Here is a 27,002-nt window from a genome sequence, read left to right as displayed (position 1 = left end):
TTTTTTCCTTCAGTTGTCCCTCTCCTGCTTTCTTGAAGTGCTGCAATATCAATGTTAAAACGTCACAGCTCTCTTGCATTGATGGCAATTCTGCGTTTGGGACGCTCATTATCTGTGTTATCCAACAAAGTCCATATGTTCCATGTTCCAAAGTTCAATTGTATTTTATGACTGCTGGATAGTGACCCCAGTGGGTGCGGTAATTCACTTAGGGCAGGCATAGGCAAACTCTGCCCTCCAGCTGTTTTGGGACTACAGTTCCCATCATCCCTGACCACTGGTCCTGTTAGCTAGGGGTGATGGGAGTTGTAGTCCCAAAACATCTGGAGGGCCGAGTTTGCCTATGCCTGAGTTAGGGGAAAAGGGAGGCAGAGTGTGTTTAGGGCACCTTTTCTAGCCCCTCCCCCTTTCCAGGGGTTCATGACTAGGGGCTTCCATATTTCACGTTCCTGCCCCTGTTACTATTTGCTGATCGCCATGGGACTTTTGGGTTTTGGAAGAGGCCTGTGTGTGAATTTGTTTTATGTGTGTAGATCAGTGCACACTGACCCAACACAGAATCTTTGCAGTAAGGCTCTTATTTTGGTGGCATGGGTATCACGATGACTGGTAGATTCTTATCTGCTGCAGCCTTCACCCGTGTTGTAACATGCCACTTGTTATCTTCTTCCTGTTCTGCCGTTGAGGACTTTTTTGGATCATTCATGGTTAGCTCCTCCCCTTTGACCTTACCGCCTTGGATCACTCTGCTGGGAGTACGACACTCCCAATGGCTTCGGTCACAAGGGTCATAGGACCCTTGTGCAAGCCCACTCACCCCAACAAGGTGATGATCCAGCGAGTGAGGCAAAACACACACACACACACACACACACACACACACACGAGGTTGCTAGGTTTTAATTTCTGCTGTCTTCTAAAGTGGTTAATGTTAATGTTTGTATGCCACCTTTGAGGCACAGAAGACACCCCAAGGCAGCTCATAAGCAATGCAAATACAACACAGCATAATTAGACTAAGTCTTAAAATACATCCCTTTTCCTGCCGAAAAAGCAACAGATTATTCCCCTGAGAAATTCTCTCCCTCATTCTGGGTGTCTTTTTTCTTTTTCATCTCTCCAGTGGCAATTTAAGAATTTTGGGACAGCCCTTTAATTATATGTATTGTCATTAAATGCCTTGTTTACACCAACTTCAGCCCAGCCTAGGTGCCCTCCAGATATTTTGGGGATACAGTTCCCATTGTCCCCAGTCAGCATCACTCAATGATGCTGAGTCTGCTGGGATCATGGCTGTGATAGCTGGGGGTGACCGGAGATGTACCCCCAAAACATCTGGGAGGTGCATAGGTTGGCAAAGGCCTTTATAGCAGCTTAGAATAATAGAATTGTAGAGTTGGAAGGGACCCTAGGGGCCATCCAGTCTAACTCCCTGCAATGCAGGAGTTGCAGTTAAAGAATCCCTGACAGATGGCCACCCAACCTCTGTTCAAAGACCTCCAGTGAAGGAGAGCCCACCACCTTCCAGGGGAGTCAGTTCCACTGTCAAACAACTCTAAGTTCTTCTATGTTTAGTCAGAATCTTCTTCCTTGTCATTTGGAGCTATGAGCTTGGTTCCTACCCTCTGGCGCAGCAGAAAACAAGCTTGCTCCACACCCTGGAACATCCTAGTGTCAATTGTGAGCACCCCTAACACTGACCAGTTTTGCAATTCTGAACATCTGCCCACCAATTGTGTGTATAGTATAGCTGCTGAAGCTCCCCACTTCTTTGAGTCCTCCTAGTGGGATTTACTGAGCTCTGTTAACTTTGGTTCAACCATCAGTTCGGAAGTAACCGTCACTTTTTTTGGCAGTGGCACCTGCCAGACCTGTCATCGTATCTTGCCAGCTTATCCCTCATTAGCAAACGGTTTTGGGCAGCTTCCCAAGCGCTTGATGTTTCCTATTGGAATTGTTGCTGAAGGAATGGCAGTGTCTGGGGGGCGGGGGGCGGGCAGGCTTCTCTGTGGCTGGTGGGAGTTCCCTTGCTTTTTCTGAGCCCGAATGAAAGAGGGACTTCGCCAAATCATTCCCCGAACGACCCCGTTGGAGCACTTTTTCTTCTTCTGATTTTGCTAGCTTTACTATCAATCCAAAAGTGCAGTGTCAGGGAATTACGTCATACCATATACAAAGCAAGCAAGCAATAAATCATAAGAGCAATAAATGGGGACACACAAATACGAATGGAGGCATCCATATTTCCTGAGCTGTGTGGCTGGTGAATGTGGAACATTTAAGTCTGAACCATAGGAAATAAAATCCCACCAGATGACATAATAGCATCCTCCATTCCTTTTCTGCAGTGGCTCCCCGTCTGTGGAATACTCTCCCCAGGGAGGCTCGCCTGACACCTTCATTATACACCTTTAAGTGCCAGGCAATAACGTTCCTCTTTAACCAGGCTTTTGGTTGATTTGATTGATATCCTATGCCCTTTTAAAATGTATTGGGGCAGTGGCTATTTGGTTGTTGTTGTTTTTATTTTGATTATGATTATGTATTTTCTGGTTTTATATAGGGTGGTGGTATTATTATTATTATTATTATTATTATTATTATTATTATTATATCCCCTTGGAACATGCAGTTTCAGTGTGACTTCTTTTATGCAACAGCCAAAGTCCCACGAGTTCTTAAACTGCAAAGGCAAATGTAGATTTTTCAAGGGTTATTTAAATCCAACTGCAACTAACATCCATGTCAAAAGCTCTTTAGTATATTCAGCTATGACACTGGAGTACAGTGGTACTTTGGGTTACAAACACCTTGGGTTACAAACACTTTGGGTTACAGACTCCGCTAACCTGGAAGTAGTACCTCGGGTTAAGGTTCCAGGTTAAGAACGGACCTCCGGAACGAATTAAGTTTGTAACCAGAGGTACCACTGTACTTAAGAAGATAAGAAGAATCTGGCCAATGGTCTGTCTAGGGCAGTGTTTCCCAACCGGCGTTCCGCGGCACACTAGTGTGCCGCGAGACGTTGCCTGGTGTGCCGCGGGGAAAATTCGAAAGATTTTTTTTTTTTGTAAAAGTCAAATTAGGTCCTAATCTATCCCTCGAGCGCCTCTTGTCCGTTATTGTGACGCATGAAGCGTGTTCCCGCCCACTCCCCACCCTCCCTTGCTTCTCTCTCTTTCTCTCTGTGGCGTTCTCCGCCGCTTCCTGCTGGGCATGCGCAGCTCGCCTTGCGCTTCCATTCCGGCCCCTCCTTCCCCCGACTACCCCGCCGCTCCGTTCCTTTCTCTTTCTCGCGTGTCAGAGAGCGGCGTCGCGAGCGCGGCGGTTCCCTCAGGGCTGACGGAGGGCTTGAGGAGGAGGAGGCAGGACGTGGAGGCGGAGAAAGCGGCGGCGGCCACCCCCCACCTCCGGCTCGAGGCCCGCGTAGAAAGCTGAGGGGGAGAGATAGATAGAGGTGGGCGGCGGCGGCAGCGGCGACGACCACGACCAACCGCCACAGTAGTTGTAGCGGTGGCGACGGCGAGCAGGGACTCCCGCTCTCTCTCCGTCGTGTGTCTCTCTCTGTCTCTCTCTCTCTCCCGGGCCCGTCCGTTGAGTCTCCCACGCGCCTCGGCTACAAGATGAGCATCGAGATCCCGCCGGGTCTGACTGAGCTGCTGCAGGGCTACACGGTGGAGGTGCTGCGGCACCGGCCGCCGGACCTGCTGGCCTTCGCCGCCGAGTACTTCGCCAAGCCGCGCTCTCCTTCCTGCCTCGCTTTGCTGCCTCCTCCCCCCCACCCCCAAAGCTTGGAGGTTCCCCGGCGCCGACCCGCAGGTTTGACCCCCTTCTCACACCTGTTCGCGCTCCTTGCACGGAATGTGGCGGATGGGGAGGAACGGGGCTCGCCGCTGCCTCCGCTCGCCCTCCCCCCCTCCGCCGGCGGTCCCACGATTCTTGGCTTTTTGGCGGTTGGCACAGAAGGAAGGCAAGGGGGAGGGGAAAAATTGAATCTTACACTTTCCTGCGTCCCTTCCGGCGTGACGCTGCGCGCTGACGTCACGGGGCTGTAATGGTGGTGTGCCTCGAGATTTTTTTCATGAAACAAGTGTGCCTTTGCCCAAAAAAGGTTGGGAAACACTGGTCTAGGGCAGCATCTTGTTCACATAGTAGCCAACCAGATTCCCAGGGGAAACTCACAAGCAGAACCTAAGCACAAGAACACTGTCCAGCAAGTGGTATTCAGAAGCATTACTGCCCCTTGACTGGGCATAACCATTATGGCTAGTAGCCATTAATAGCCCTCTCCTACATGAATTTGTCCTCAAGCCATCCATGTTGGTGAGACAGAGTTCCTCCATTTAATCATGTGCCCTGTGAGTAAGTGCTTTCTTTCAAAGGGAAGTGCATGCTGCCATAGAAGGAACACTTTAAAAAGTGTTCTGCTGTTGCAGAACAGATGTCAGCTGGGATATGCTCCTGTTTCTCTTTGGATAAATCCTGACAAAAAACAAATCAAGATTCCTTGCATGTAGAAAATTAACATGCTGGAGGAGGCAAGGGGTTTTCCTGGCATGCTCTGCACTTGGGTTTCCATCTGTCTGTGCAGTGAAGTAACATTCTGTCTCGTAAGCCTTCCTCCGCCTTGCGATCTGAACTGGTCCCATCCAGAAACGGGCTCACCTCTCCTGCTTTTGTGAGAGCAAGGGCGTTCTTATCTCCCTGCAAAGCAAAAAACGATTGGCTGCTCTCAGAAATGTGCATTGTGCCGCCCTCCTTCTTACTCCCCAGGCTTTTTTTGTTTGAAGAAACCGGCTTTCTTAACTCAGTTGACTGATCTTGGCTTTCGTTTCCCACCCACCTCCTCTCCAGTTCTAACCATTTATCATGTGGGCGACATGCTGCAACTGGTTTTGCCTGAACGGGCAGCCCGAGGACATCCAGCACCGCCCGCAGCAGGGGACCCGCGCTCAAGCCTACGCCAACGCCGGTTACAGCTCCTTCCCTTCACCCACCGGCCCCGAGCAGGGCTGCAAAGGCTGCGGGGCCCGTTTCAGCAACACCTCCCTTAAGGTGAGTGGGGTGTCGTGCTCCACATTGGGAGCCCATGGCGGGAACCTGCTCTAGTGATCTTACTGTGTTTCATGGGAATTGTGATGGGGTTTTGCATATTAAGCGGTATATAAATATTATTTGTGATGAGGACGAGCGACCACGTCGGCTCACAGTGCTGCGCTTAGAGGGCAGAGTGGACTTAGATTCGCAATGAGTTGGAACACAACCCCCTCGCATATGGGGAGCTGCCTGTATATATAATTTCTTGTGATTGATTGCATTTTTTGTAAGAAAAAATGTTTTGCATTGCATATTTTACATGGTTATAACCCAACCTGGGACCTTAGGATGATGGGAAAGTAATTATTTTTATTATTAATAATAATATTGATGAGAAGTTGAATGGACACTTATGAGAGAGAGAGAGAGAGAGAGAGAGCGCACACATCTACTTCCAACAGAGCTTAACTTGTGAATCTTGGTTATTAGGTTGTTGCTTTTATTTTTATATGTACTTTATGGTTTTATATTCTGATTTTTATCCTGTGAACTGCCCTGACCCCTGCAGGTATAGGGCTGTATATAAATTCAATTAACAACAACAGCAACAGCTTACTGTGACAAGCTGAGGTGGTGGCCCCTGCCTGCTGAGATTTTTAAAAGGTTGGGTGCAGGAGGGATTGGACAAATTCAGGAAAGAGGTTTAGCCCCGCTAGGAAAGTGGAGCCTCCACATTTAAGGGCACTGTACCTCTGAATACTGGAGAGCAGCAGCAGGGGCCTGCCAGCAGACTTCAATGAAAGTCACCAGCTGGCCAGTCTAGAAAACGGGAGTTCTAGAAGGATCCTAACAGGTGACTCTCATAGGCATAATTTTCTTCGAAGTCACTGTGGGGCTGATTCAGGGTCAGCCCAGGGCTGACTATAGCCATTTGCATAAGCCAGAGTTGAAAAAAAAATCAAAGCCTGCCATTCCTGTGCTGGTGGGAGTTGTAGTCCAAAGCACATGGAGTGAACACCAGGTTAGGGGAGGCTGTTTTAAAACAGCAGGTTCAAGAGCCGCCTTATTCTCTCCTGTCCCTAAACTTGTTCCAAACTTGCACATTTTGTTCCAAACATGCACATTTGTGTCACACAGAAATGCCTGCGGTGGAAGCGTATGTTTCCCTGCACAGTCTGGTTTTTCCTTGTATTGCAGGCTTAAGTTCTGGCACGCTTGAGTCACCCTGGGGGTGGGTACGGAGGAGGAAAGGCATTTTCTCACTCGGAGAAGTCCATTTAAATGAGGAGGGGTTTTCTTCTCCTGGGAAGTCTTCCGTTCGGGTGGCAGGAGGCCAGCCTTTCAGAGTCTCGGAAAGCATCTGACCTCCTGCACGTTCTTGGATGGAAAAATGGCAAGGGAAAAGGAGGCGGATGTGGGGCCTTTGTATGGAATGTGTGTGCACTTATGTGCTTGTGTACACACGCACAGCTCCTTTACACAGAAAGCTTCCCAACCATCCTGGGTTAGTTTCCAACAGCTCACCAGGGTTAACCCTTGGTTTGCCTAACTGCCATCATAGCAATGCCCCCCTTGCTCCCCAAAGACCTTGCCATGCTTTTGTGATATTTTTCTTGGGCCCCAATGAATAATATTGCCTGACTTTTGACTCTGGATTTATTTCCCTGAAAGTTAATTGCTTGAACTTTTATAAACACACTGGCCACACCTTCCAATATAGGACCTTTTTTCTTATATCTTACTATTTCTTCTTTTTAATGGCATTTAGTTTAATTTTAATCCTCTGCTTAGTCTTAGGAGAGAAGAGCAGAATACCCAGTTGCCCCCACTCCCGCCCCAGCTTTTACCTTTTGAATAACTCTGCGAGGTAGATCCGGCTGAGTCTGTGATGTCGTAGGAAAATATACATGGTTCCACCTTCCTCATTTCATCCCAACAACCCTGTGAGGTAGACCAGGCTGAGAGGTGGTGACTGCCCTGGTCCCCTTGTGAGCTATGGCTCCTCCCCTACATGTAAACTCTTCCTGGGTTGGGGTACTAGACGCAGAGCTGACTTGGGACAGACAGAACTCCTGGGATGTGGGAAGTCTTGAGGAGGTTGATCAAGTGAATTTCACTGCTGGGCTGGGATTTGAATCCAAGGCTAAAATGCCAGCTACCACAAATGCTATCCCAGCACAACACAAGGGACTGCTGGCTTTCTCCTAAGGAACGAGGGCCTGCTTGGAAGCTGTCTGGAACTGCTGTGGTGGCTGAGCGTCCCAAGATCCTCACTATTCCAGTTTTGCTTCTACGGAGCACTTTTTAAGTCAGCCAGGTTGGTTTGTTTACAGCCAAAGGTCACCAGAGAACAAGACTCCATTCAGACTCAAGGCAAGGGAGCAGCATTCTGCATCATGCATGTAAGCATTCGTTTTGCTGCTGTCAGTAAATGGAGGGAGCATCAAATGATCGTGGAGAGCAGGATGCTCACTGAGCACCTCAGCAGTTTGTACTGAATTACCTCCATGACACGAGGGGCATCTGTAATTTCTCTCCACACCCTCTCCACTGTAAAAATGTGATTAAAAAAAACAACGGCTAAAAATTTTGGGCAGGGCCTTATACTGAGTCAGACATACCATCACATATGTGTAAGGTGAGCATTTAAGTACAGACTCCTGGATCAGGCCAGTGGTCCATCTAGTCTAGCATCCTGCTCTTGCAGGGGCCAACCAGATGCCTGTGGGAAACCCTCAAGCAGGACCCCAGCACAAGAGCAGCCCTCTCCCCTCCTTTGCTTTCCAGCAACTGCTGCTTCCAGCCGTGGAGGCTGAGCAATAGCCATCATGGCTAGTAGTTACTGATAGCCCTCTCCTCCATGAATGTGTCTAATCCTCTTTTAAAACCACCCAAGTTGGTGGCCATCACTGCCTCCTGTGGGAGGGAGTTCCATAGTTTAACTATGCGCTGTGTGAAGAAGGAATTTGTGTTATGAGTCCTGAATCTTCTAGTATTCAGCCTTGTGGGATGTCCAACAGTTCTAGTGTTATGAGAGAGGGAGGAAAACTTTTCTCTACCCACTTTCTCCGTGCCATGCATAATTTTATAAACTTGACTATCATGTCACACTCTCTTTTTCTCTAAACTAAAAAGTCCCAAACGTTGCAGTCATTCCTCATAGGAGAGTTGCTCCAACTCCTTGATCATTTTGGTACTTGATCATTGGCAAAGGGCTTTCTCTATCCGTTGTATTGATCCTAAGCAGAAGCAGGCATTAAGTACCGTTGCAACAATGGCTTATGTTGAGATTTTTATGCTGTGAGTGAAGATTCTTTCCTTGAATTCCGAATCCTACGCAGTCTTGAATCTGGGATAGCAAAACACCATACTTTTCCCTACCTTGGCTGGGCTACCAACTCATTTTTATTTAAATCCATCAGCAACTTCTAATTTTCTTGGTTAACAAGCCATCAATTTCCTTATGTGTATAATACTATCGTAAAATATACATAGGTACAACAAAGACATGAAATGCCTTGAAAACCAAACCAGTACAAAACAATCATATGGATGGTTGGCTCAGCTTGATTTAACAGTGACTTGTTATCCAGAATCCTGCAGTGCCCAGAAGCTCTTGTTTCCTTTTTTGAGGGCCAGCCCAAAATACAGAGGTCTGTCTTATCTCAGAGGCTCCCAAGTGTTTTTAAGCCACTGGCCCACCCCAGTTCAACAAACACATCTCCAATGCCCCCTTACCCTATAAAAAGCATTATTTTGTTGTTTCCACAATTCTCTAAGGAAGATAAGAGCATGATAACATTCAAAACAGTTTATTAAAAATGCAATTAAAACTGTTTAGTTTAATTAATTCAACAGAACTGATGAACTTGGTCCAGTGATACCCGTCCGATAGTCATTTAACACCCCCCCCAGGGGGCACCACTGACCACATTGGCCTGTGTCTTCCTCTGCCATGGCTGCCTCCACCTGACATTCCTCTCTTCCCTTCTCCGGACAGCACACCTGCCTGGACTGCAAAAAGACCTTCTGCCTGGCCTGCTCGCACCAGCCAGAGAGCGGCCCCAGCCTCTGCCACCTCTGTGAGCGGTTCCGGGCCACAGCCTTCCAGCGGGAGGAGCTGATCAAAATGAAGGTGAAAGACCTGCGGGACTACCTGGAGCTGCGGGAGATCTCCACTGAAATGTGCCGCGAGAAGGACGAGCTGGTGTGTCTGATCATCGGCCAACAGCCCACTGTGGGTCCCCAGGGAGACAGGACTGCTCGGGTTCCCCCGGTTACGATCGTCTCCCCTGTCCTGGAGCAAGAGGCCCCAGCACCTACCTCACCGGACTGCCCTCCTGAGTGGGCTGCGACAGACCCTGCCTTGCAGACTGAGGAGCAGCCACAGGTACTGCCCGGCTGAGTGTTAATCTGTCGAAAAACCTGTGTGGTCATTTGCCCTCACTCTTGGGCGGCTTTATAAGGTTCTTGGCTTGCTTTTCAAGGGATCATAGCTTCATACGTAGACTTTATCAGTCTTGGCATTTCTATATTGCCCAGCCTACCATGTCTTATGTGTGCCCCAGTGTTAAGGTGGACAGGGCTGGATTTTGGTCTTTCCAATTTCAGCGGTGCCCTGTGTGAGGCCAAGATTTGGCGCCTCTCACCTTCGGTTCTGCTCAATTCACAACTACGTCATAGTTGTGACACGCTGCAGTGACCCCAAGACTCTGTGCCCACTGCGGTGGAAGCATTTGCGCTTCCCTAATCTGCCTCTGACGTTGGTGTAAAACCAGCCTGAAAGCATTACAAAGCCCCATCAGCGCTGTAAAAATAATGCGAAAACTCCAGAAAAGGCCTGAAAGAATATAGGAACATAGGAAGCTTCCTTTTTGTTCCGTCTAGCTTAGAAGTGGCTACAAATGACTGGAAGCAGCTCCTTGGGCCTTCAGACAGTCCATGCCCTACCTGCAGATGCCTGATTTGAACCCAGCACCTTCTGCATGCAAAGCAGATGCTCTTGCACTGCACTATGGCCGTTTCCAAGATATAGGTCCTGAGAAAATCCTGATGTAGGTGCTAGGTGAGCCTCTCTGAGGAGAGCATTGTGTAACAGGGATGCCACCACCAAAAAAGCCCCCTCCCTAGTTTTGAGTTGAATGCTGTGGGTGCCTTCCCTTCTGCCTCTTCTCCGTTCCACATGCATTAATAAAGAGATAGGGTGTTCACCTACCCACCCACCTTTACTTTTTGAAGTGTTCCAGGTAAGAATGAACTCCAGTAGAATTAACCTGAGCCTTGGAAAACCCATAGAGCTGAAAGAGGAAATGAGAAAGAGTGGCACTCTTCCCTGCTTCCTCTTACAGCTCTGTGTCTTTTTCAAGGGAGGAAAAGGAAACCACCCTCATCACCGAGGGGTCAGTGAGCATGGACAGGCAGGGGCGGGCTCTTAAGAGCACCACTAAGCCCTTGGGTGCAGCATTGGTGACCACTGATCTTTACCAACCTCATGCAGCTCTCTGGCAGCCTCTCACCATTCTGCTGCATGCTGCCTTGGCTCAACCCTTTAGCCCACAGGCTAGCCGGTGGAGACCATAGAGCCCTTTTGGCCCACCCACCCCTCCACAAGACATGGGGGGTTGGGCAGCACCAAGAGATTGGAGTGCCCTTGGCCCTGCAGCGCTGTGTCACAAAGAGCCAGGCTGCCTTGCATTCTCCATGATGTCAGCCCCGCGTCACAATGGAAGGCAGCAGGGCAGAGCCAGGCCTTCCCAGCATGGGCTCCTGGTGCCTCTCTGCAGCTCAATCATGACTGACCCGGGCCTTGGGGACACCACCCTAGGGTTTCCCTACTCAAGCCTAGGCGGTCTTAACGGGGCTTAGTCAACATTAAGGTAAAGGGGCCCAGCAGACGTCGTTTCCCAGCCGGGAGCAATTTCAGCATCCAGCTTGGGTGTGTTCGGGATCAGCTGAGTTTCCTCTTGGTTCCCCCCACCCCATTATTTTTGTTTTTCTTTATTTGCAATATATATATTGTAAAGAGTGATTCATACGCAGGTGATTTTTTTGTCCTTACATCTCAGCCCTGCACAGAAGCACCACATGCCTATTTAATTGCATTTCATGTCAAGAATCATAGAGTTGGAAGGGACCTTCAGGGTCATCTAGTCCAACCCCCTGCAATGCAGGAACATGCAGCTGTCAAACCTGCAACCTTGGTGTTGTCAGCACCATGCTCTGACCGACTGAGCTATCCAGTGACTGAAATCCAGTGATCTCAGTTTTTATACGAAGGTATCATTCCACAAGCCGCCATGTGTTCTCAGAAGCCTATAACCATGTTCCATTGATGTTGCATATGCAATAAAATTATGCCAGGCTGATGGAAAAGTAGTGATTTTCTTGCCTGTTTGACTCACTTGGACAGGAGTTGTCAGTTTGGCCATTGATATTAAATCCCAGAGTTGTGAGAGCCAGGTTGCAAACAGGTCTGCATTTAGAGTCTTCTTGTGATTCCTTGTGCATCCTTCTAGAGTTCAAAAGGACCAAGGAGAGTTTCTGTTTATTATTAATTGATTGCTTATATAATTAAACTTACTATCACCCAAAGTCTCTAAGTGACTGATGTTAAAGAAAAATAGATGCACATATGCAATAACATAGGGAAAAGAGGGGAGGGAATCATATAATACAATATCATTTCATATAATAATATACAAGTTATGGAAAAACAACATAGCATCTCTTTAAACAATAGCAAGTGCATTGATAGTGGTGGTGGTAGTAGTAGTAGTAATATTATTACCACCACTACCACTACTTCTTCTTCTACTACTACTACTACTACTACTACTACTACTAATAATAATCACCATATGCAAATGGTAAACAAAGCAATGTTCCCACCAAAACCTCAACCTTCTCCCTAGTCCAGAAACATTTCACATTGAACCAAGAATTTTTCTTCCTCTTTGTCCCTCCCTCCCTCCCTCCGCACCCCATCCCACCTTTCATCAGGCCAGCAGCAGTAAATCAGCTTTGGGTGGGTCCAGGGTCCTCCAGGGATAGCCCAGCATCATTTCTAGACTCTTCTGTCTCTCCATGGTGGGTTTTCTAGGGAGTTCAGTCTTTCAGCAGCATCTGTTTTCCTCCTAGGCAAATGGGCATGTCTTACCGAGCCAGGGCGACATGGCAGAAGTCGAGAATGCAGTGGAAGCACTGACCGAGGAGGAGACGCAGGTAGGCGAGGGCTGATGATGCAGCCAGAATGGGGAGGCCATGTGGGGGTGGGCCAGGGGTTGAAATGGGTGCTCTGGATACTGAAAAGGATTATGGGGATCCTTGGTGGTGCAGTGGATGGATTTCAAGGTAGGTTCAAGCCCCACTTTTACCTGTAAAATCATTTATGTGTGGCCCTATGGAATCTTCATCCACTTACCTCTGCTTCTGCAGCCCCACAGCTTGAATTTCACAGTGTGATGTCCCCTCGCTGGTGGACTGGTCTCTGTCCTCTGCTACCCACCAGCTGATTGTATTGAGCTTGAAACCTCTTTTGCGTTCCTCTGGTTCTAAAATGCCAAGGGTTGTCTGTACACACACACATTTAAGGAAGGCAAAAAACGCAATGCGGTTTTGAAATTGGTGGCTAAAATCTGTGCAGTTCTGAAAGGTTCAGTCTGCCCTCTAGGTTCAAAAAGGCATCCAGTTGTATCCAAACATAGACGAAAACCTGTTCCTCAGTCTCAGGAACCATCATGCAAAATTGGATGCCGATAGCATAAAGGGTGTCTGAATGCCCAGCAAACAGACAAATGACTTTCCAAAGTACATAGTAGATCTGTTTGTATGAGAGCTACGTATATCTCTGTCTGTGTGGTATATTATTTATGCCCTACGCCTTCGCCAGTATTTGCTCCAAAAGTGAGCCACAGCTAATCACATGATAGAATATTAGGGGATTTTGTGTTGTGTGTAAGATGTCAGGATAGGAATTTGTTCAGTTCACATTTTTAAACAAACTGACCTAGTTTGCAACTCCCAGGCAAATACAGTGGTACCTCGGGTTAAGTACTTCATTCATTCCGGAGATCTGTTCTTAACCTGAAACTGTTCTTAACCTGAAGCACCACTTTAGCTAATGGGGCCGCCTGCTGCCGCTGCGCTGCCGGAGCACGATTTCTGTTCTCATCCTGAAGCAAAGTTCTTAACCCAAGGTACTACCTCTGGGTTAGCGGAGTCTGTAACCTGAAGCGTATGTAATCCGAGGTACCAGTGTACACAGATCAGAAATATGATATCCCTTTGGGTTTTGTGCTTCTCCAAATTTTGTGATTCCAGTTGCTGGCACAGAAAAACGTACTGCGAAGCAAGCAAATGCATTAGGATAAAAGTCTTATTTAGAAATGCATTGAATTTGTATTTGAATATGGTTTTTTTCCCTTTTAAAAAATCACAAATTAATGAAGAAATGGGATGGGATGGAGTTACACTTAGAGGAAGTACACTGATCAGTCAAGGAGGAGAGATGACTGAAGCTTGCTGTTGTAGCCCCTCTCTCTCCCTGCCCTCTGGTTTCCAGCTCTTCTTGCCAAAGCCCAGCCTACACCAGCCTGGTGCCCTGTGCAAGTTTTGGAGGATGCCTCCCACCATCCCTGAGCCATGCTGGCTGGGGCTGATGGGACTTACAGTCCAAAATATCTGGAAGGTAGTTGGCTTGAGAAGTCTTTGGGTTTCTACCACCCGTATGTTTTTCTTAAAGCTAAACACATTCGTGCCACTATCTTCACCCTGATAAATATTGCCCCCAGTTCATGGGTCCAGGTTAGAAAGGCATTGCAGGCAAAGAAATCCAGTTTTTATCACTGGGTGCTTAGATATCCTTACACCCCCATGTGCTTGGTGAAACATTTATGTGTGTGACTTCCACGTAGCAGAGCAGTGACTGCACCTGAAGACCCGTCTTGTAAAGTCTGTGCCTTCATGCCTAAACCCTGGCATGTGTTGGAGAGACAGCTGATTTTGGCTGGCTAGCAGATCGAGAGGACCCCACCCCCCATTTTTGCTGAAGCCTCGCAGCCTTACCCGCAAACCGCTTTGTATTTCAGTCAACCGACTCTGAGGATAACCTAGTTCCGGGACGGAGGGCGTCCCTCTCTGACCTGACAAGTGTGAGAGACATTGATGCCCTCTCCGTAAGGCAGCTGAAGGAGATCCTTGCTCGGAACTTTGTCAACTACAAGGGCTGTTGTGAAAAATGGGAGCTGATGGAGAGAGTGACTCGCCTGTACAAAGAGAAGGACCTTCAGCAGCTGGGTAAGGATTCTTTTTTGGGGTGGGGCGGAAATATATATATATACACACAGTATTTTTTCAGTGTATAACGCGTTCCCCCCCCATGTATAAGAGCCCCCTATTTTTGGGGACTCAAAATTAAGAAAATGGGGAGAGATTGCCCCTGTGTATAAGACTACGCCCCTTTTTAACATTTTTTAGTAAAAAACCCTAGTCTTATACACGGAAAAGTTCGGTATATATCAAGGGTCAGCAAACTTTTTCAGCAGGGGGCCGTCCACTGTCCCTCATACTTTGTGGGGTGCTGGACTCTCTTTATATATATAGGGGGGAAATGAACGAATTCCTATGCCCCACAAATAACCCAGGGTGCATTTAAAATACAAGCACACATTCTACTCATGTAAAAACACGCTGTTTCCCGGACTGTCCACGGGCTGGATTTAGAAGATTGGGCTGGATTCGGCCCCCGAGCCTTAGTTTGCGTACCCATGGTATATTTATATCATCTGCACATATCTTTGTATATCTGTGGGAAGGAGAGAGATTTTTTTTAGTTTAGATAGAAGTTGAGTAAGAGGCAGCATCCTACAAGTTTCTGAAATGCTGCACAGCATGGAGAAAGTGGATAAAGGTTTTTCCTCCCTCTCCCCGCAGTTGAATGTTGGGAGATTTAGGATAAAGGAAATTCCCTCTTCATGCAGCACATGGTTACCGTATTTTTTGCTCTATAAGACTCACTTTTTCCCTCCTAAAAAGTAAGGGGAAATGTGTGTGCGTCTTATGAAGCGAATGCAGGCTGCGCAGCTATCCCAGAAGCCAGAACAGCAAGAGGGATCGCTGCTTTCACTGTGCAGCGATCCCTCTTGCTGTACAGGCTTCTGAGATTCAGAAACTTTTTTTTCTTGTTTTCCTCCTCCAAAAACTAGGTGCGTCTTGTGGTCTGGTGCGTCTTATAGAGTGAAAAATACGGTAATCTATGGAACTCACACCCTTAGGAAGAGCCAAGTTGGACGGCTTTCAAAGACTAGACTAATTCGTGAAAGAGAAAGCTAACGATGGCCACCGGCCATGAGGGTTCTGCTCTGCCTCCACATTTGAGGCAGCAAAGTTTCTGAATACCAGTTGCTGGAAAGGAAAGGAAAGGAAAGGAAAGGAAAGGAAAGGAAAGGAAAGGAAAGGAAAGGAAAGGAAAGGAGGGGGCTCTTGCACTTGGGTCCCCTAACAAGCATTGGTTAGCCATGGTGAGAACTGGATTCTGGACTAGATGAGCCATTGGCCTGATGCAGCCACAGGGTCTCATGAAATTGGCATAAAAAGTGGAAGAGCCTCTATCAGGGATCTCCCATTCCCAGACCTTTGTTCCTTTTTCTCCTAAGTAATTTTTCCAGTCCCCACTCCCTTCTTCCCAGAAGGCAGTAGCAAGGGAATGACACACCTTGTTTATTTATATTGAGCACTGTTGCAATAGGATTTCATCAAACTTCTCTTTCTTCTGTTTTCAGTTTCTGATACGGATGATCAAGCAGGTAAGCAGCCTTTGTTTCTCCTTTCAAAATAGTTGCTCAGTGGGAAGGACAGGCATTTATTTTGTGCAGGGGGTTGGGACTTTGTCTCTCTCATTTATGGACAGCAAGCAATCATATATGATGATAGGATAAGAATCTTAAAATGGCAAAGCCCAGAGTCGATGATGGGAAGTTTTGGAAAACGGCTCTTGCTCAGACATGGGCCCTGTCCCCCCAGTGTGCTCCATGTGGGGCTTCCCTTGTTCCAGACTTGGAAGCTGTAGCACAATTGCTGACAGGAGTGAGACCCCCATCAGCAGAGAACGCCTCTGCTCAGAAATCTTCACTAGTTGCTGATTTGCTGTCCGGCTAAGTTCAAGGTGTTACTATTAGTATATGAAGGCCTTAACAACTTGGGACCAGTTTACCTGCAAGATCACCTTACCTCATATGTGCCCACTTGACTGATCCAAACAGTTACAGGTGCCACAAAACACTCATTCCACTTGGATCTTTTAGTGTGGCAAAACCCACTCTGTGGAACTCGCTACCTATTGATATCAGGAAAGCACCTTCACTGTACCTCTTTTTTAATGCTTGCTAAAAACATTCTTGTTTAGGCAAGCCTATTATTATTATTATTATTATTATTATTATTATTATTTACCAACCCTTCACCCTAAGCTCCCAGAGCGGGTTACAACAAAGAAAAACCAGCATTAATGTTAAAACACTAGTACAGTCGTACCTTGGAAGTTGAAGGGAATCTGTTCTGGAAGTCCATTCAACTTAAAACGTTTGAAAACCAAATCGCGACTTCTGATTGGCTGTAGGAATCTCCTATAGCAGAAGCCCTGTCAAAAATTTGGGTTCCAAGAGAACGTTTGCAAACAGGAACACTCACTTCCGGGTTTGCGGGATTGGGGAGCCAAAACGTCCGAGTTCCAGGGTGTTCGGGATCCAAGGTATGACGGTACAGCATATTAAAGGTAAAGGGACCACTGACCATTAGGTCCAGTTGTGGCCGACTCTGGGGTTGCGGTGCTCATCTCTCTTTATTGGCTGAGGGAGCCGGCGTACAGCTTCCAGGTCATGCGGCCAGCATGACTAAGCCGCTTCTGGCAAACCAGAGCAGCGCATGGAAACGCCATTTACCTTCCCGCCGGAGCGGTACCTATTTATCTACTTGCACTTTGACGTGCTTTCGAACTGCTGGGTTGGCAGGAGAAGGGACTGAGCAATGGGAGCTCACCCCATCGCGGGGATTCGAACGACCGACCTTCTGATCTGCAAGTCCTAAGCTCTGTGGTTTAACCCACAGCACCACCCGCGTCCCGGCAGTTTAAAACTATATATCCAGACATGTAGAATGTTCAACGAGAGTCTTAATCTGTGTTTAGCTTATTATTGATTTTAATTATTTTTCTGAACGTTTTAAATAACTTTTTATTGATAGTCTTATTGCTTTTTTCCTGTTTGTAAACTGCTTTGAGGCTTTCTTTTTCTTACGATTAAGTCTCCCCTTTGCCGTTTCAGCTCCATCTGGCAACGCCACTCTCCCTGGCTCGGAGGACAACCTCTGCAAGATCTGCATGGACTCCGTCATTGACTGCGTCCTCCTGGAGTGTGGCCACATGGTCACCTGCACCAAGTGTGGGAAGCGCATGAACGAGTGCCCCATCTGCCGGCAGTACGTGATCAGAGCTGTCCATGTCTTCAGGTCTTAAGGGCTTTGTCCGAAGCAGGGCGGAATATCGTCTTAGAAGACTCACCCCACTGTGACGGAGAACTGATGGGTCCCAGCTATCCAGCCCCTCCTCCCCTCCATTCCTAAGGCGCCCCCTTACAGGTGATGGGTGAGGCAAGGGATGGAGGAACTGCAAAAAGACTCAAGAGCTGTGATAGGCTGGGCTCCCCCCTCCCCACACACGTACGATACTGTACATTATACCGCAGTGCCTGGAGAGCTGGAAATCCTCAACAGATCTCGAAAGTGATGCGCCGTTCCTCTCTCTCTCTGTTTGCTTGCGACAGGGCATCAACAAAAGGCGTGGCTTTCCCCCAGACGTTGAGGCCCTTCCCCTCTGGAGTGAATAAAACAAGGTGGTCTAAAGAGGAAGAGATAACTCGCTGCTCTCAGTTCTCTCCTCTTTTCTCTAAAGAGGCCATTTACAGGGACATCAGCGTTTTCATTTCTGGGACTTGTTCCTCTTTTCAAAGCGTTTTTACATTTTTTTTGGTGAAACAAAACACAAGGACCTCTTCGGTTTGTTCGCTAGCCTTGCAGGTCAGGCTAAATGCTGCCTTGGATGCATAATCCAAGCAAATGCGTGGCTTCCTGGTGGCCATGGTGAGGAATGTCCCTCCCGTTCATGCAAGGTGGGACTGGGAGCGGATTTGCAACTGTGAAGGAGACATTTTAGTCCAGTTTCTTGGCACATGTGTCTTTGGGGCTACTTCCTTACTTTTCATAATTTTATGTTTACCGCCTCCTTCCTGTGAGCAAGCGCAGTGGTCTTTGCAGAGCCCTGGGTTTACTTGTAGAATTAGTTATGTCTTCTGTTCTGTGTAGGAAAGGAGGGCCATAGCCTTAGGAATGGACCTTGGCCAGAGCAGTTTCATTTTGGGGAGCGGTAAAACCAGTCACCTCGTTCTGATGTGTCTCTGAACTCCCTCAAGGCCCTTGTGCGCTGATAAATCATGATATTAGTGTGAGTAGACAGTTTTGAGATTATTTTGTTGGGTCTCTGGCGACTCTCCGCTATGAAACTGGAATGGACAAATTTCTCATCGGCTTACTTCAGGAGGCTGAAGACTGCGTGCTAGTTGGCTTTTAATTTTTTTAAATGCTTGTTTTGCCTTATGGATGCCAAACCATGGCATCTCAGTTGCCTGTTTTGAGAAGGCAAGCCCATTAGCCATCTGCTGGAGTGCTGGCTCAATTTGGAAGAGAGGACTTTGCCAATGGCAGGGGAAATTCCTGCAGGTAAGGGCCCCTGCCCTTTTACCCTGAAATCAGCTCTTGAGTGCCGCTTCATACATCGCCCAGACGGCAGCCTCTGGTTTGTCAATTCCCCTGAACATGGACTTTTTTTTTTATACAAGCAGTTGCCTGGAGGAGAGAACAATATCCCCATCTTAAGGAGAGCCCATCTTCTTACTGTTAACGGTGGAACCTCTCATCAGTAACTCTCAGACATGGGTTTGGAAATATCCAGGGAGAGCAGCTCTGTTTACACACATTCACTGCCTTTCTCTCCCCTGTGGTTCGAAAGCCTTAAACAACAATGGTACTTTTTCTTCTGCTTGTTCTTTCCTTCAGCAGTGTCTTAACTCTCAAGTGAACCCAGTGGCCTTTCTGGACCAAACTCCAGGTATTTTAAGTGCCTCGCAGAGATGAAGGGTTGCGGGGTGGGGGTTGAATAATAGAAACTTGCCTTAAACTTCTTGAGTCTTGCGCGGTTACAGAAAGGGGCTTGCGGGAAACGTGTTGGGCGTAAAATGTGTATGCAGAGTGGTTGAGTGGGGCTGTAGACAGTGTATTGCTGCTGGTCTTTGCTTGCCTGAGGTTAGACATGTCCATTGTGGGAAAAGGCAGGCTACATCCTTCCTTGTGGCAGCAAGGCTCACTCTCTCTCCCCTCCCTGAATGCTTTAATCTTCATGGCAGCATAGCTTTCTGAGGCACCAGACAGTCTTTCCAGAAAAAAAAATGTGCATGCACCATGTTTGATATGCACTATGATGCCCCATTCTTTCCAAAGATCTGGCTTCTGAAGTGGACCGTTTGTACCTGAATTGTGGGCCTGCAAAGTGATGGGACCCTCACCCCTTGCTCCTGGGTAGCACCTGCTGCTGGACAGATGTGCTGTCTGCATATGCCTCTATAAATTTTGCTGCCAGCTTAGCCAGTATGGACAGTGAAGGGGGGGGAAAGTTCTGCCTGGGAGCGATTAAACCAAAGAACAACTTAAATTGGCTGCTGCTTTATTTACTCAAGGACTGGAAGATTTTTATAACTCACACACCTGTGCCTAGGGGGAGAAGAGCTAATCTTGCTTGTTTACTTGCCTCAGCAATGGAGCTGTACCAAAACAGCACACCAACAGACTGCAGATGTGCAGAAAAGCCTGAGCATTCCTGTCACGGCCACCCAGGACGGGTCCCAGCTCACAAGAGACCTCACTCCGTTGCAGTTTATTTACAGGAAAAGTTTATTGAAGATTTCTGCTTCTCGTACAGTTCAGCATCGTGGCCGTACGTCTGTCACGTTAGACCGCTGAAGTCCCCTCTGACTCCTCCCCTCTTCCACACCAACTTAATAGCCTGGCTCTAGACCACCTCTTCCTCTCCTTTCTTTTCCGCAGGGTCTTCCTGCCCCCCTGGGTTCCCTCTCTCCGTGACTCGCCTGAGGCTGAATCCTCTGCCGCCTCTTCCCCCCTCCTTCTGGCTTTAGGGCCGGGCTCCTCCCCTGAGCTCTCTCCACTTCCGCGCGCCTCTACGTTTGAACTTGGCGCGCGTACGTTGCTGCTGACCTTTCTTTCGACCGCTACACCACCCCTTGTGCTGCTCTCCACCCTTTCCGGCTGAACACCTTGCTCCAACCCCCTTTCTCTGTTCTCTCCTAATCCTGCTCCCTCCGAGAGGCTGACGACTCCACCCCCTTTACTCCGTTCCGGCTGAGACGCCTCTTGCTGCGTCTGTCTTCCACTGGGCTCCTCTCCGTTTCTCCCTTCTCCTCCCTTTTGCTTGATTAAGGTAACCCCCTTTTGAGAATCCTCTGACTCGCTGCTCAGACTCGTGGATTCCCTCAGAATTCCGTCATCTTCTTCCTCATCCTTCTGCCCCTCCTCCCACTCGCTCTCCGTCTCCTCTGTCATCTCCTCCTCTCTCCCAGAAACCCTGACATCCATCCCCCCCTCGAAGCCCCCCCTTCCCCCCTCCCGCTCGCCGGGTGCAGGTTGAGGAAAACGTGGTTCTTCCGGGGTCGGTTCAGGATACAAGTTGTCCACTTCAACGGTCTCCTCTGTCATCTCCGTATATGTGTGTTCGAACTCGGGTTCCCCACCCACAGACATCACAGTCTCTTCCTCCATCACTGCTTCTCCTGGCGCTGCCTGCCAAGGACCTACCATCCATCTCTGACTCCATGCCTCCCTTGGCTGATCCACCCACCAACAAGGGCCTGTCTCCTCCCCCCCCAGTCTCGGATCCCTGGTCGGGCTTGTTTCGGGCGTTTGGCCCTCGGGTGAGGAGAAACCCTCGAACGTGCTGTCTGACAAAGTGGGCGTGAAAAGCCAATCATCAAAATACTCCTCGGGCATGGGCTTGTGCGGAAAAAGTGCATGGAACTCCTCCTTCAACAGGGGTTCGTCCAACGCGTAACCCGGCACCCAGCTATTGGCAGAGGCCGGAGTGCCTTCCCTGGCTAGAAAATATTCAACTCCCTCCTCCCCCCATCTCGAGTCCAGTATCTCTGTGACCTCGTTAAGAGGTTCTGGTCTTGGCGATTCCCCCCCCTCAGGCGCCCTCCTACGTGGCTCTGGGAGTGCTCCTGACTCTTGAAACCTGTGCGGGGTTTTGTAGGGAGTGAGCACCGACCTATGAAAGACCGGGTGCACCCTGGAACCCTCCGGAAGGGCTAGACGAAAAGCCACCGGATTGATCCTAGCCTCAACTTGATATGGCCCTAGCTGCCTGTGTCCTAACTTCTTCTTGGCCAATGACCTGGCCGGCATCGCGTGGGCTGCTAACCACACCCAGTCCCCAATCTGGATGTCCTCTCCCGCCCTCCTGTGCTTATCGGCCTGCACCTTATACGCCTGTTTTGCCAGCTCCAAATGTCTCCGCAGCTCCTCGTGCACCTCTTGCAACTCCGCTGCAAACTGGTCGGCATCTTGAGGCCCCCCCCCTCCTGGTGCCGCAAATCTCGGGAAGGTTCTGGGATGACGGCCATTGTTCGCGAAGAAAGGCGTCACCCCGGTGGATGCGTGTTTCGTGTTGTTGTAGGCGAATTCAGCCATCGGCAGATAGTCCACCCACGCCGCAGGTCGCTGGTTGGCGTAGCACCGCAGGTACTGCTGCATGATCGCGTTGACCCTCTCCGCTTGACCGTTGGTTTGTGGATGTCTCGCCGATGTCAGGTTGATTTTGACGTGCAAGATGCCCAGAAGCTTTCGCCAGAAAGTGGAAACAAACTGGCGCCCCCTGTCGGACAAGACGGACTGCGGAAGTCCATGCACTCTGAAGACGTGATCGATGAAGAGCTTTGCGGTCTGTTCTGCCGTCGCCACCTTGGCACAAGGGATGAAATGCGCCATCTTGGTGAACAAGTCCACCACCACTAACACCGCCGTCTTACCTCTGGAGCTGGGCAGGTCCGTAACAAAGTCCAACGCTACCCTCTCCCACGGTTGCTGCGGTGTCTCCAGCGGTTCTAGCAATCCCGCCTGCTTCTGGTGCACTGGTTTGGACCTCTGGCAGATATCACACCTGGCGACGTAGTCCGCCACCTCTCCTCTCATCTGGGGCCACCAAAAGTCTCTAGCCACCAACTCCAGCGTCTTCTCTTTGCCGAAATGGCCTGCACTAGGGGCGTCATGCAATTGTTGCAGAACCTTGGCTCGAAGATCGTCGGTGGGCACGTAAAGGGCACCCTTACGAGTCAAAAGTCCATCTTGCAATTGGAACTCCTCGTTGTCTCGCGACCCTCCGCGTAGCTCCTCCATCTTGGACTGTGCAAACTGATCCCTTTGCAACGCGCGTCGCACCGCGTCCAGGTCGACTGCGATGGTAGCGCACGTCCACGCCTGCGGTGCGAAAATGTGCTTTGCTGCGATTGGAGCTGCTTCCTCCAAGTATTGCGGCTTTCGGGACAGCGCGTCTGCAATAACATTGGAGTCTCCTGGGATGTATTCTATTTTGAAGTCGAAATCCGCAAAGAACTCCGCCCAGCGCATGTGTCGCTGGGTCTGTAACTTAGCCGTCCGCCAATACTCTAAGTTCTTGTGATCCGTGCGGACTTGCACCGTGTGCTTGGCTCCTATTAAGAAGTGTCGCCACGCTTTGAAAGCTGCATGAATGGCCAACAACTCCCTGTCCCATATGGTATAATTGCGCTCCGTCTTGCTGAGCTTCCGGGAGTAGAACGCACCCGGTCTCCAGTTGCCTTGTGAATCCTCTTGCAAAAGAACGGCCCCAACCGCTCTGTCTGACGCATCGGTCTCTACCCGCATGGGTCTGCCGGGATTCACGTGGAGCAGCTGCTCTTCGGAGGCGAAAAGACCTTTAAGCGTCCGGAAGGACCGCTCCGCTTGTTCGGTCCAGACGAACTTCTTCTTCTTGGAACTGAGGGTGTCAGTGATAGCCGCCGTCGCGTTCGCAAAACCTTTAATAAACTTGCGGTAAAAATTGGCAAAGCCGATGAACCTCTGGACCTCTTTCCGATTTCGAGGGCTTTTCCAGTCCAACAGCGCTTGAACCTTAGCCCTGTCCATGGCCAGTCCCTCGTCGGACAACTTATAGCCAAGGAAATCAACCTCTCTGACATCAAACTGGCATTTTTCCAACTTGGCGTACAGCCTGTGGTCCTTCAGCCTCTGCAGGACCTCCCTCACGTCCTTATCGTGATCCTCCGGCGATTCCGAGAAAATCAGGATATCGTCGAGAAAGCAGACACACTTTTTGTAGAGGAGACCTGCTAGCACGTGGTGCATAAATGCTTGAAAAACGTGGCTGCCATTTTGGAGACCGAAAGGCATGACTCTGTATTCGTATGTGCCCAGAGGGGTGAACATGGCGGTCTTCCACTCATCTCCTTTCCGGATGCGGATGAGATTGTAAGCTCCACGTAGGTCCAGCTTGGTGAAAATCTTGCCCCTCCTGACGGTCGCTAAAAGGTCGTCAATCTTGGGCATGGGGAAAGCTTTGGGCTTAGTCAAGCTGTTTATGAACCTGTAATCCACTATAAGCCTTTTTTGGGGCGTGTTTTTCTTCTTCACAAAGAACACAGGGCTGCCACCCGCTGCTTTAGATTCCTGGATGAAACCTCGCTTGAGGTTATGGTCTATGAACTCCCGAAGCTCTTGCATCTCGTCTTCCGACATGGAGTACAGCTTGGCAGCAGGCAGTTGCGCCCCTGGCACTAAATCAATCGCGCAGTCGTAAGGTCTGTGAGGCGGCAACTTGTCAGCTTCCTTCTCACAGAAAACCTCCAAGAAGTCCTGGTACTTGTGAGGCACTGTTTGCACCATACCCAGATGCAACTGCTGCTCGGCTTCTCCTCCCTGATCGGTCTGAAAGCAATGCTGAGCACAATACGATGAACAAAAGGTGATCTGCCGCTGGTACCACGCAACCGCGGGACTGTGCCTCTCCAGCCAACTCATGCCTAACACGATGGGTGTGTCCGATAAGTGGGTGACATTGAAACTAATAAGTTCTCGATGGTTGCCAATCTGCATCATCATGGGAGGGGTTTGCTGCACCACTTGCCCCCCCAGCAACTTCCTGCCGTCTACCGTGACCACGTTTAGAGGCGTCGTTGCAGGCAGGAGCGCCATGTTGTGCTGCTTAACGAACTGCAGTCCCACGAAGTCGGCGTTGCTTCCCGAATCGATCGTTATTGGAACCTCGAGGAGTCTCCCATCAGGCAACTGGAGTGTTGCTGTGAGCAGAACTGCCGGTCTGGGAGGCAAAGGGTCCACGCTCTGCAGTGATGCTGGGGGCTTGTCTACAGATCCGCCTGGCTGAGCCCCAGTAGCTCTGCTTCCAGCCAGGCACTGTCGTTTCCCTGAAGTCGCTCCCCTGGTTGCACCTCTGCTGTTACAGTTGCCAGTGCTGCAGTGTGCTTCTGGAGCCTCTGGGGGCACTCTTTCGCCATATGGTGCGCACTGTCACAGATGTAACACTTCCTGGTTCCTCTAGGAGGCTTCGCTTTGGCTGCACCAGGGACAGGGCTCTGGGATGGCTTCTGAGCCCTAGCACCACCAATCTCCATTGGCTCCTCGCTGTCCTTCCCCATTGGCGAGGGGTGCGCACGGCTGAAATCCCTGTGCACAAAAGGGAGAGTCCTCGCTTGCGCACGCGCTTGGGGCCCGTCCTCCTCGTGCCACGGACGTCCCTCATGTCGAATTCCAATAGCTAAAGCCCGTTGCACCACGTCTTCTAGGGTCTGGGGTCTGTCCCCCCTAGCGATCTCATCCTTGATGGGGGGGCTCAATCCCTCCCAAAAAAGATCTCTGACCGGCCTACTGTCCTTTGGCCAATCTAAGGCGGTGAGCAATGCAAAAAATTTAGAGTGGTATTGGCGCACAGTCGCTTTCCCCTGCCTCAGCCCGTGCATTTGACGGCGCGCAATGTCCACATCCACAGAGGATTGAAAACAAGAATCCATCGCTTTGATGAACGCAGTTGAATTGCGACGGGCCGGTCCATCTTCGCGCCACAGATTGCGTAGCCAAGCCCTGGCCTCCCCATGCAGGTGCGAAACAATGAACCCCACTTTCTCCTCCTCATCTTTAAAATCGTGACGGAGTAAATGCAGTGCATATACGACGTCCGCTCTGAAATTGGGATAGTCTTGCAAGTTGCCATTAAAATGCGGAACCAGGGCACCCCCCCTCTGTCCAAGCGCAATGCCCTCCGCTCTGGAACCTGGGGCCCCCGCCCTGTCCGCGTGTTCCCACCTTGCCTGCAAATCCTGGCACGTCTTCTCCAAGTCGTCATTCTTCTTCTGCGAAGCAATGACTGCCGATGTGAGAGCGGTAACCTGATCCCGCAGTGCAACCAGCTGCTCCTCAGCGCTCATGGCTGCTCCCGTTCGTGAGCTTCGCAAAAAAAAATTTTTGCTTTCAGAGAGGGGACTTACTGTCACGGCCACCCAGGACGGGTCCCAGCTCACAAGAGACCTCACTCCGTTGCAGTTTATTTACAGGAAAAGTTTATTGAAGATTTCTGCTTCTCGTACAGTTCAGCATCGTGGCCGTACGTCTGTCACGTTAGACCGCTGAAGTCCCCTCTGACTCCTCCCCTCTTCCACACCAACTTAATAGCCTGGCTCTAGACCACCTCTTCCTCTCCTTTCTTTTCCGCAGGGTCTTCCTGCCCCCCTGGGTTCCCTCTCTCCGTGACTCGCCTGAGGCTGAATCCTCTGCCGCCTCTTCCCCCCTCCTTCTGGCTTTAGGGCCGGGCTCCTCCCCTGAGCTCTCTCCACTTCCGCGCGCCTCTACGTTTGAACTTGGCGCGCGTACGTTGCTGCTGACCTTTCTTTCGACCGCTACACCACCCCTTGTGCTGCTCTCCACCCTTTCCGGCTGAACACCTTGCTCCAACCCCCTTTCTCTGTTCTCTCCTAATCCTGCTCCCTCCGAGAGGCTGACGACTCCACCCCCTTTACTCCGTTCCGGCTGAGACGCCTCTTGCTGCGTCTGTCTTCCACTGGGCTCCTCTCCGTTTCTCCCTTCTCCTCCCTTTTGCTTGATTAAGGTAACCCCCTTTTGAGAATCCTCTGACTCGCTGCTCAGACTCGTGGATTCCCTCAGAATTCCGTCATCTTCTTCCTCATCCTTCTGCCCCTCCTCCCACTCGCTCTCCGTCTCCTCTGTCATCTCCTCCTCTCTCCCAGAAACCCTGACAATTCCGTTATTTCCAATTTTCACAGCTAGTGGTGGCAACCCTATGTGAGCCATTCTCCCTTTTGATCTTCCAAATTTCTTTTCCCTTTGTAGGAAAAGCCTTTGCCAATTTTTCTGATCCTAACTTCACTCTCCAAGCTCTGGATGGGCTGACATACTATGGCGATGGAGTTTATATGGGGATAATGTTGCAGGAAAGCCAGTATCCGAGAATGATACTACTTTGTATGCAGAATTCTTCCTGCTCCCACCCTCAAACTTTGGTGAAGTTCTTATGTGGTTGCAGTTTTGAGGAACGATTTAAAAAAGATCAAGGGGATGAATTTTGATCATAAGGGAGAGCTATCAGTAAGGAATAAATTTGGGGTAGATGGGGAGGCAGGAAAGAGGCAGCTCATTAAATAAGGAAAATACACACATGGGTAAATTAAGTGCATTATTAGATTTAACAGGGAACTATTTGTGTCTAGCAGCTAACTCTGGAAAGCAGAGCTAGATACAGGAAGAGTGTGTGGTTGGAGATGGGAATTTCCCCACCCGTTCAACTTGCT

The 27,002-nt window shown here is 49.5% G+C and overlaps 1 protein-coding gene across 3 annotated transcripts in view; it reads left to right on the top strand.

Annotated features, from left to right (window-relative positions):
• The window catches only part of RFFL (ring finger and FYVE like domain containing E3 ubiquitin protein ligase), a 34,444-nt gene extending 16,500 nt beyond the window's left edge, over positions 1-17,944 (top strand). For all 3 annotated transcript variants that reach the window (XM_081889662.1, XM_081889661.1, XM_081889663.1), the window contains 6 exons: positions 4,855-5,055; positions 9,038-9,427; positions 12,175-12,258; positions 14,124-14,331; positions 15,816-15,839; positions 17,355-17,944. In XM_081889662.1, the coding sequence (XP_081745788.1) occupies positions 4,870-5,055; positions 9,038-9,427; positions 12,175-12,258; positions 14,124-14,331; positions 15,816-15,839; positions 17,355-17,545 (1,083 nt within the window). In that variant the 5' untranslated portion in view covers positions 4,855-4,869 and the 3' untranslated portion in view covers positions 17,546-17,944. The remainder of the gene's footprint in view (positions 1-4,854; positions 5,056-9,037; positions 9,428-12,174; positions 12,259-14,123; positions 14,332-15,815; positions 15,840-17,354) is intronic.
• The last annotated feature ends 9,058 nt before the right edge of the window (positions 17,945-27,002 follow it).

The sequence above is a fragment of the Podarcis melisellensis genome (genome assembly GCF_964234715.1).
Source record: "Podarcis melisellensis genome assembly, chromosome: 15".
Lineage (NCBI taxonomy): Eukaryota > Metazoa > Chordata > Lepidosauria > Squamata > Lacertidae > Podarcis > Podarcis melisellensis.
Note: the sequence above shows the minus strand (reverse complement) of the source record. Positions and strands in the feature narration are given on the sequence as shown.